The 10,340-nt window shown below is 51.2% G+C and overlaps 2 protein-coding genes across 2 annotated transcripts; both read left to right on the top strand.

Annotated features, from left to right (window-relative positions):
* Positions 1 to 142: 142 nt before the first annotated feature.
* On the top strand, positions 143 to 1,018 carry LOC102448348 (olfactory receptor 52N4-like). The gene has a single exon (XM_006127830.2). It carries the CDS (start codon positions 143 to 145, stop codon positions 1,016 to 1,018), a length of 876 nt encoding a protein of 291 aa, XP_006127892.2.
* Positions 1,019 to 8,784: 7,766 nt separating this feature from the next.
* On the top strand, positions 8,785 to 9,660 carry LOC102448578 (olfactory receptor 52M1-like). Its single transcript, XM_006127831.4, has one exon. The coding sequence runs from the start codon at positions 8,785 to 8,787 to the stop codon at positions 9,658 to 9,660; it is 876 nt and encodes a 291-aa protein (XP_006127893.4).
* Positions 9,661 to 10,340: the final 680 nt, after the last annotated feature.

Genomic DNA, 10,340 nt, shown 5'->3' with positions numbered 1-10,340 from the left:
GACACCATATTGCTGCCAGTTTCTCCTCTCCTCCATGTCATATTCCAATGCAACTGACTTCACCAACCCCTCCACCTTCATCTTGCTGGGTATCCCTGGCCTGGAGGCAGCCTATGTCTGGATCTCCATCCCCTTCTGCATCATGTACATCATAGCCCTCATGGGGAATGTCACCATCCTGTTCATTGTGAAGACGGAACCGAGCCTCCATGAGCCCATGTACTATTTCCTCTCCATGCTGGCCGTCACCGACCTAGTCCTGGTGACGTCCATCCTGCCCAAAATGCTGAGCATCTTCTGGTTCAATTCCAGGGAGATCGATTTCAGCGCCTGCCTCACCCAGATGTATGTGGTTCATGGCTTCTTTATGGTTGAGTCTGGGATATTCATGGCCATGGCATTGGATCGCTACGTGGCCATCTGCCATCCCCTGAGACATTCCACCATCCTGACAAACCACGTGGTGGCTAAGCTCGGTCTGGCCATGCTGCTGCGTGGCAGCATAATCGCCCTGCCTTATATCCTGCTGGCCAGGCAGTGGCCTTATTGCAGAACCAACATCATTCCCCACACACACTGCAAGCATTTCTCTGTGGTGAGCTTGGCCTGCGCCGACATCCGCGCCAGTAGCTACTACGGCCTCTTTGTGCTATTCTTTGCGACCGGTCTGGACGTGGTTTTTATTGTTCTGTCCTATACCCAGATCCTCCGGGCCATCTTCAAACTCCCCAGCAAGGACGCCCGGCTCAAAACTTTTGGGACCTGCGGCACCCACCTATGTGCTATGTTGGCCATTTACATCCCACGTCTCTTCTCCTCACTTGCGTCCCGCTTTGGAGAGAACATGCCCCTGTATTTTCATATTCTCAGCGCCGACATGTATCTCCTGCTGCCCCCCACGCTGAACCCCATCATCTACGGGGTGAAGACCAAGCAGATATGGGACAGGCTGCTTCGGCTCTTCAGCCTTTGTAGGGGAAAGTTTTCTCCTGGTGCTGTGGCTCTCAGGCAGAGCTGAGGGCTGACAAGGTGCCGGGCCTGCTTCCCTGAGACACAGACTGGCCAAGGAGACATCAAATCCATTCCTGGACACACTGTTCAGTGGCAGCAAGAGAAACTCATTAACTCCTAAAAAAGAAAAGAGGGATTGGTATTGTTATTTTCGTCCCAATAGGAGGTTGGGTGTACTAGAAAATATTCAAATGTAAGCAGTCTGTTAAGAAGGCTCCCAGAGACGAGACTGAGAAATTAGCATTTATAAAAGATCTTACCCCTTTTGAGCAAATCTTGCAAAAATTCGGACACAGCCCTTGGTCTGATCAAGTTTTAGCTGATGTCCATACAATTTCCGATCTAGAAGACAAATTGGCTAACTACTTCTGGATATGTAAAACCCTCAACTCTAATGAAAAAGGAAGCAGCCGCAGTCTGGCTTCTATGGAAAGCCTGTAATGAGGTATTCCTTCAATTGGCTGAATGTAAAAATAAAAATGAGAACCTGCACCAAGATTTACAAGCCTCTGCTGCAGAAGCAGAGGAATGGAAATGTATGACCATCAGTGCCCAAACCCAATTAGATGCACTTAAGGATGGGTACAGAGAGTTAAAGCAACACTCTCAAATCTTAGAGGAGCATGCAAAAGAGAAGGAGAAAACTGAAAAAGAAAATCAGGTATTACAGGGAATGGTCAAAAAGTTAATTTTAGAACAGGGAAAAGCCCCTGCTGACCATAACCACTGTAAATCGCTCATTAAACAACTGGAACAAAAATTGGGCTTTGCAAATAGACAAATTGCAGCAGTAACCTCAGGAGAAGGGACATTTGAGACCCCAGAAAGGGCAGATTTTTGGGACCCCTCTGGAGATTGGGAAGGGGATATTCGGGTAGATACCTCCCCCCAGAGCCAAAACGCCATTGCAACAGTCACAAAGAGAACAGTCACCTCCACGAGAGAGGATGGTGGGAGTGAAACAGTAACAACAGTGCCTGTCTCTGCCTCGGATCTCCAGGCCATGGCAAAGTGGCTGGGGATTTTAAAATGGGAAACTTTTTCTAAATGGAGTGTACAGGCCCTTTTACTAGGAGAAAGGGAGGATTTAAACTCACACGAACTACACCGCCTAATGAGTATTTGTGCAGCCCCAGATATGCGGGGACGTATAGACAGGTTTAGGATTGAGGAGGATTACCAGCTAATGGATGTGCTGACAAAATTGGCAGAACTGATGGGCAGGCATAATTTCCTGGCCCAAGTCGTTGCAATCTCACAGGAAACTGATGAGCACCCTGAAATATTTTTAACCCGATGGGGTCTCATGCAGATGATGGCTGGTTTAGTTACCCGTGATAGTGCCATCAAACTGGACCTGGTGCCATTCAGTGTAGACTCCTTAAGAGAATGGGCTGCCTCCTTACAACCATTTTATGCAATGAGACTGGGAGTGTGGCAACCCGGCCAGCCTGCCACATTATGAGAACTGAGTCCGGCAGATAGTTACATATCTGTGCCTGTCATAAAAAAGAAAGAGTGGCATATGTTGCAGCCTTAGAGCCATTAGTTACTTAGTCTAATGAAAGTGGCAATAAAGGCATCACTGAGGCACGGGGAGCACACACTCGAGGTAGGTCTCGGGGTAGAGGATATTGTGGAGGAAGACAGAGGGATAATTTGTACCCGGACCCCCAGAACTTTAAAACAGACACCCCAGCTCTGGGCAAGGAAGAGTTAACTGAAAGAGACGCTCACTGCCTGGCCTGGAAGGTGTTAATGCAGCACGGGGCAGATAGAGGAAGGCGGAATGGGGCACCCACACGGGACTTATTGGCAGAAGCTTTTAAGCTTCAGATGTTTTCTAAGGAGGGGAGATAGGGGAGAGTAGGGAGAGTAGCGAGCGTACTAACGCTGACCGCTCCCCCCCTTCCTCCTGCAGTCACGGACCCGCTCCCGTTCCCAGGAGATACAGTATAGGGATACCCTCTGGATATTGAACCTCCTCCATCTGTAGGAGCACCACACTGGGGCTGTGTCTACACTGGCATGAATTTCCGGAACTGCTTAAAACGAAATACTATTCCGTTTTCAGTTTTTCCGGAAAAAGTGCGTCTACATTGGCAGGCTGCTTTTCCGGAAAAGCCCTTTTTCCGGAAAAGCGTCTGTGGCCAATGTAGATGCGCTTTTCCAGAAAAGAGCCCCGATCGCCATTTTCGTGATCGGGGCTTTTTTCCGGAAAAGACTACTGGGCTGTCTACACTGGCCCTTTTCCGGAACAGTGTTCCGGAATACGGACTTATGCCCAAGCGGGAGCAGAATAGTTTTTCCGGAATAGCGGCTGATTTTCCAGAATAAGTGGCCCAGTGTAGACACAGCCCGGAGGTTCATCAGTAAAATCGCGTGGGACCCCGAAGGTCGACCAGGTATTTATATCCAGCAGGGCACATGTGCTCCTACGTTGGCTTTAATTGACACTGGAGCTGCAGTTTCACTGATTAGAGCTCAGCCGCCTGCCGGCACTAAAATCAAACAAGTCAAGCTGCAGTCCTTCCAAGGGAAGCCCAGCATTGGATGGGAGTGGGCAGGAGTGCCTTTCTCCGTGCAAGGGTTTAGAACCCACGGAGATCTGAACCAGACTCCAGACATGGCAGATGAAATGATTCTGGGCACAGACTGGTTGTTTAAAAATTGCAGAATGATTGACTTACCATGGGACACTTTATGGAAACTGGACATCCCCCCCCCCCCAGTCAGTTTCAGCAGCGGCTGACTTGGGGACGCCTGGGGCAGAGCAGCTGGGGTGCTGCCGGGTTGGTCCAGTAGCACCCAGAGCGGTGCTAAGGTACCAACTGGCAGCGCCCCAGCTGCTGTACCACAGGCGTCTGGAGCAAAGCCGGGGAGCACGGGGGCAGCGGGACAGCCCAGACGCGCCGCGGCTGTCCTGCTGCCCGTGTGCTCCACGGCTTTGCTCCCCAGCTCCCTGGTCTGTTGGAGACCAACAGACCAGGAAGACGGGGAGCAAAGCGGAGCAAAGCCGCGGAGCATGCGGGCAGCGGACAGCCCAGACGCGCCGCGGCTGTCCCGCTGCCAGCATCCTCAGAGGCTTTGCTCCCCATCTCCAGCAGACCAGGGAGATGGGCAGCAAACCCCATTAGTAAATGCAGATCTGACGTAGGTCGGATCCGCGTAACTCGGGGACTGCCTGTATGCAGCTTCCTCTTCTCCCATCGGTAAGCCAGGTCAGGGTTCGGCTGTGCCAGGAGATTAGGATGTGCCTGGAATGCGATTGTTTCCCAGACCACGAGAGGAAGGGGCAGTCGTGCCCTGCAGGGACCACAAGGCGACAGTGCGTGTGGGGGACAGTGATGCGGAACAGTGACCACAGTGGAGCGGCCACACCGGCAAGAAAAAGGCCAACTGTGGCCAGGTCTCCCCGTCACCACCGGACAGGACTAGTGATGCAAACCACCCCTCCCCCCGGAGGAACTAGTACTCAGCACAGCCCTCTCCCTAGACCAGCCACCGGTCAAGGCCGGGCATAAAGGCCATGCCCCTCTCCAGGGAGGAGCCAGTGGCCGGCAAATGAAAGCAAAGCCCTGCCGCCCCCTCCCCTCAGAAGCCACCATCCAAGCAATGTGGCCCTTGGTGCCCCAGGGAGTGTCCATCACTGGTGCAGCGTGGCCTTGTCACCACAGGGGGCCTCACATGGTCTCCCAGACCCCCCCAGTTCTCTGCCCTGAGCCCCCTGGCCAAAGCCCTCCTCCCCCTGCCCTGAAACCTGCTCGCCTTTCAAAAATACACTTCCTTTTACACACCCTAACCCGATCCCCTGTCTTCAAACTCGCTTGGGGCACTTTTATTTTATGCCTCAGTTTACCCATGTGTGCAATGGTGATATGTGCAGAGTGGCTTTCCTTTGCTAAGTGCTTGCAAAGTCCCTCACTAGAAGGTGCTGCCCAGAGCGATGGTCATTCCCGAGGAGAATTACTGATCTGGGCTCCCTTAGCCACAGCCTGCGCGCCTGCAGAAGGAATTCCTGTCCCCCCACGGTCAGCTCTCTCCAGATCTGTCTGTCACTGTTTGCCCATCCCCCCCTGGGCAGTGACAGGTCTCAGACGCTGTGGAGACCTGGGCATTGTCCCTCGTTTTCTTCCTAATCTACTGTAGTTTTTAAATACAAACACATGTCCAAAGCAGCCAATTCCTCCCTGACTCAGCCCGGAGCCCAGGAGTTCTCCTCGCCCTTTGGGAAAGGCCCTTAATTGCTGTTTACTCCTAAATCTGGATAAAATCACCAGAGCACAGACAAGCTGGTCTCTGGCCTGTTTACGTGCAGATGCTGCTTCTCCACTAGGGGCTGAGCCAACCCCACTGGGACAGCCCAGAGCTGGGTTATAACCATGCCTAGCCCTGTGCTGGCTCTCGGCGCAGGACGCTGCTGCAGACGCTGGGCTGAGAGAGGTGCGGGACGCGGCTGCCTGAGGAGGTTCCAGGGAAGACACGTCCCTCTCAGCACTCACAGGTACCAGCTCTGGCTGAGAACTGACCTGCCCGACAAACGCAGAAAACCGTGGCCGTGCTGAGGTAGAGAATACGTTTGTGACTCGTTCCCCTCTGAGCAGCCCGGGTCCTTTCCACTGATGGTGTGTGTGCCGGTTTTATGCGCCTGCATTTCAGTGGCCGCTGTTTGATCAGGCCCCTCTGAGGGAAACCTGCCCTGGGAGTGAGAAGTGAAGAAAGCCCTAAGCAGCCGGCTGTGTGTGATGGCCCAGACACTGTCACCTCCCCCTCACAGGGCTCTGGTGTTAATGGCAGGGAGGGGGTTTGACCTGGGTCTTATCTGCAGGAAAACCTGGAAGTGCCAGAGCTCCACTCTGAAACAATTGTACAATTCTCTAGGACCTGGTAGTAGGCAAGACATCGTCTCCCCTGGCGTCAGTCAAGAAGTTCCCTGAACCATGACGTCTCAGACTTTCAAACCCAATCCCACCCGACGCACACACCCAGGGGGGAAATTTCAGTTCAAATGCATAAAGCTGGGTAAATTGGGAAGTGTCTGAAAATGGGTCCTGCTAATTGGAGGTGTCAGATTTGCTGAACTAGCAGTGCTGTTGAGTGCAATGGCCAATTCATGTGTGGTTCCCATTCAGCAATGCTCTTTGCTGCAGTAATGTTGGTGGCAAGGAGTTCCACCGGCAGAATATGTGTCATGTTAGCCGTGTTCAGAGTTTCCATACAATTCAATGTGCCCTTGTCCCTGTGCCGTACGACGCAGCCAGTGTCATGGCAGCTCTTCTCTGTTTATGGATAGATTTGTAGGTTTCACGATCAGACGGGACCATTAGATCCTCCCGTTACCCCTGCCCTGGGTCAAATGACAGGGATGTGCCTATGACCTGCCTTCCCTAGAATTTCACATCTTAGAACCCTAGAACCTCAGCATGAAAAGGGACAGGTAGGGTCAGTTACTCGAACCCCCAACGAGATGCAGGATGGTTTGTGTCCAAGCCATGGAAGATGGATGGCTCGTCAGCCTCTTTTCATACTTTCCATTAAGGGTTTGCACGAACACCCAGGCCCTTGCTTCCATGCACCTTCTGTTCTTACAACTGGGAACGTTTCCCTGCGGTTCATCGGAATCTGCTCTGATGGACTTGGAACCCCTTGTCTCTTGTCACCGCAACTCACCATTGCCCTGGTTATTCACCTAAAGGTCCCATCAGCCCTTTGGTCCCTACTAGGGTAACTTAGCATGTGATTGTATTAAACAGTTGGCTTGCCTGGCCCAGCTCACCAAATGCTGCCAATCAGTTTGTGGGCCTGCCCTGGCCTCCTCATTGTCACCCTCCGCAAATTTTATCTGCACCAATTTTCCATTTGTGTCCAGATCATGGATCAGGCCTAGATCTGATCACTGCAGAGCCAACCTGCGGGGGAGGGATAGCTCAGTGGTTAGAGCATTGGCTTGCTAAACCCAGAGCTGTGAGTTCAATTGTTGTGAAGGCCATTTAGGGAAAAGGGGCAAAAGTTTGTCAGGGATGGTACTTAGTCATGCTGTGAGGGCAGTGGACGGGACTCAATGACCTTTCAAAATCCCTTCCAGTTTTAGAAGATAGGCAATTTCCATTAACTTAATGTAAACTGGAAACAGCTCCATTCCCTGATGAGGGCCCACTGACAATGGCTTTCTGACAGCTGACAAGCAGACAGTTTTCAGTCCATTTAAAGTGTGTGGTTGTAGAGTAAATTTCGCTGAATGCTTTCTCCTACAGAATGAAATGCCTCCGATAAAATGAAGTCTATTTGATCTGCATTCTTTCCTTGAGCCACCAAACCAGATTGGCATTAATAATATTCCTAGACATTTTTTCCCCCAAACTCATACCAACTTTTCCATTGTTTCCTAACCTTGTCACACCTTTCTTAAAAAAAAATCTCTCTCTCTCTCTCTCTCTCTCTCTCTCTATATATATATTAAAAAAACCATAAACACCTTACTTTTGACTCATTTGTAGATCTGGATCTTAATGAGATAAGGGGTTAAGGATCAATTGGTATCTTTGATGTTTGTAATTCTACACAACATTAAGAAAATACCTTAATCCATCTAGTAATTGGCCTTAAACTTTCCCAGGATTTCTTTTGTCCTTATAATGCCCATTTAAAGAAAATCTTATTCTTATCCTTACCCCTGTCAAGCATGGAGGTTTCCCTAATGTCTTTACCATTCCCTATCAATTTTCAGAACTTCCCATCGGTTAGGCTCTATTCCCTCCCACCCTACCCAGGTTGATACATATATTCCCATTTCCCCATGAATTGCTGCTTTCCCTTTGCAAATGGATGGGTTTTGACCCAAGTTTGTTCCCCTTCGTTGACTAGGGAATCTTTTTTAATCATCTCATAAACTAATTCTGACAGAACGTCCACGGTTTTTTTCCCATATTTCTTCCTACATTTTTCCTCCACGTTCTTTTTGTTCCTGATCGTTAGTTTCAGCTTTGGGGAACCAGCCCTTTGGAAGCACTTCCGATAGATACGATAAGTGAGGAGGGGTTCTCTATCGGCCCATTCCAATGTGATTGGTTCCATTTTTTATTTTCCCGGGGGTATGATTCAGCCCTTTATATAGTCCCCAAACTAAACGGTCCCCAACATTTCTGATGATCAGCATATGGGGGCCTCCCACATCCTCACCACCAGTCTTGGAAACCCCCTTGCTCTCTACTCTGCCCTTTATAGTAACACTTGTGCAGCCAATACACATGCCCAGAGCATGTTGCTTTACATCCCATTTCTTGGGCATCCAAACCCTTTCTTTTCCCGCCCACTGCTGAGAATGATCAGGTGTTCTGTGGAGCGGCCACCAACGTCCCCCTTGGCTTTGCCTGGGGGAAAAGAGGTGTTCTCACTGGCATTTTCCTCCCTGGAACATGCCTTTTCAAAGGCTAAGATTGTTTTTTCCACTCTCAGATTTAGATCAGCTGGTTGAATGGGAGAGTCCCTATATCTCATATTGTATTTTGGTGTGTGACAAACAATCAGCCCACCTAACGGACAAGAACAGCCTCTAGTAGCAGCTATAAAATCTCATATTACTGCTGTCTCTCCTCCCAGGCATTGGTACTACGACCGTCACACTAGAACTCAGGCACAAGTTGCTGCCAGCTTCTCCTGTACTCCATGTCAGATTACAATGCAACCGACTTCACCAACCCCTCCACCTTCATCCTGCTGGGCATCCCTGGCCTGGAGGCAGCCTACGTCTGGATCTCCATCCCCTTCTTCATCATGTACATCATAGCCCTCATGGGGAATGTCACCATCCTGTTCATTGTGAAGACGGAACCGAGCCTCCATGAGCCCATGTACTATTTCCTCTGCATGCTGGCCGTCATCGACCTGGTCCTGGTGACATCCATCCTGCCCAAATTGCTGAGCATCTTCTGGTTCAATTCCAGGGAGATCGATTTCAGCGCCTGCCTCACCCAGCTATATGTGATTCATAGTTTCTTCATGGTTGAGTCTGGGATCTTCGTGGCCATGGCGTTGGATCGCTATGTGGCCATCTGCCATCCCCTGAGACATTCCACCATCCTCACGAACCCCGTGGTGGCTAAGCTCGGTCTGGCCATGCTGCTGCGTGGCGGCATAATCGTCCTGCCCTATCTCCTGCTGGCCAGGCAGTGGCCTTATTGCAGAACCAACATCATTCCCCACACACACTGCAAGCATATCGCTGTGGTGAGCTTGGCCTGCGCCGACACCCGCGCCAGTAGCTACTACGGCCTCTTTGTGCTATTCTTTGCGACCGGTCTGGACGTGGTTTTTATTGCTCTGTCCTACACCCAGATCCTCCGGGCCATCTTCAAACTCCCCAGCAAGGACGCCCGGCTCAAAACTTTTGGGACCTGTGGCACCCACCTATGTGCTATGTTGGCCTTTTACATCCCACGTCTGTTCTCCTCACTTGCGTCCCGCTTTGGAGAGAACATGCCCCTGTATTTTCATATTCTGAGTGCCGACATGTACCTCCTGCTGCCCCCCACGCTGAACCCCATCATCTACGGGGTGAAGACCAAGCAGATCTGGGACAGGCTGCTCCGGCTCTTCAGTCTTTGTAGGGGAAATTTTTCTCCTGGTGCTGTGGCTCTCAGGCAGAGCTGAGGGCTGACAGGGTGCCGGGCCTGCTTCCCTGAGTCTCAGATTGGCCAAGGAGACATCAAATCCATTCCTGGACACACTGTTCGGTGGAAGCAAGAGAAACTCATCAACTCCTATGGCTTCCGCACTCCCTGTTGCTGGTAACCAAAGCCCTTAGGGCCAGTTTCTTCTCTTCAACCAAAGCTCCACCATGTCTTCCCTCCATGCACCACTCAGCAGGCCTGTCCCGTCACTGTCTCCTTTCCTGCCTACACCGTCACTGTCCTGATCATCTCTACCATTCATTTTGCTACCGTTTGGCAACAGACATGATAAGGGGGCTGGAGCACATGACCTATGAGGAGAGACTGAGGGTTTTGGGCTTGTTCAGTCTGCAGAAGAGAAGAGGGAGGGGGGATTTGAGAGCAGCTTTCAACTCCCTGAAGGGGGGTTCCAAGGAGGATGGAGAGAGGCTGTTCTCAGTGGTGGCAGGTGGCAGAACAAGGAGCAATGGGCTCAAGTTGCAGTGGGGGAGGTCTAAGTTGGAGATTAGGAAAAACTGTTTCCCTAGGAGGGTGGGGAAGCAGGAGAGTGGCCAACTGGGGCCAAGGTCTCCCTGTCACCTCCAGATAGGGCCAGTGATGCAAACCACCCCTTCTCCCGGAGGAACTGCTAGCCAGAACAGCCCTCCGCCTGGAGCAGCC

The sequence above is a fragment of the Pelodiscus sinensis genome, chromosome 1 (assembly GCF_049634645.1).
Source record: "Pelodiscus sinensis isolate JC-2024 chromosome 1, ASM4963464v1, whole genome shotgun sequence".
Lineage (NCBI taxonomy): Eukaryota > Metazoa > Chordata > Testudines > Trionychidae > Pelodiscus > Pelodiscus sinensis.
The sequence above is the reverse complement of the archived record's forward strand: the minus strand, read 5'-3'. Positions and strand labels throughout refer to the sequence as shown.

What these genes read in the sequence shown, in the direction of transcription:
- LOC102448348 (XM_006127830.2), top strand. Translation starts at nt 143, where the DNA reads ATGTACATCATAGCCCTCATGGGGAATGTCACCATCCTGTTCATTGTG.
- LOC102448578 (XM_006127831.4), top strand. Translation starts at nt 8,785, where the DNA reads ATGTACATCATAGCCCTCATGGGGAATGTCACCATCCTGTTCATTGTG.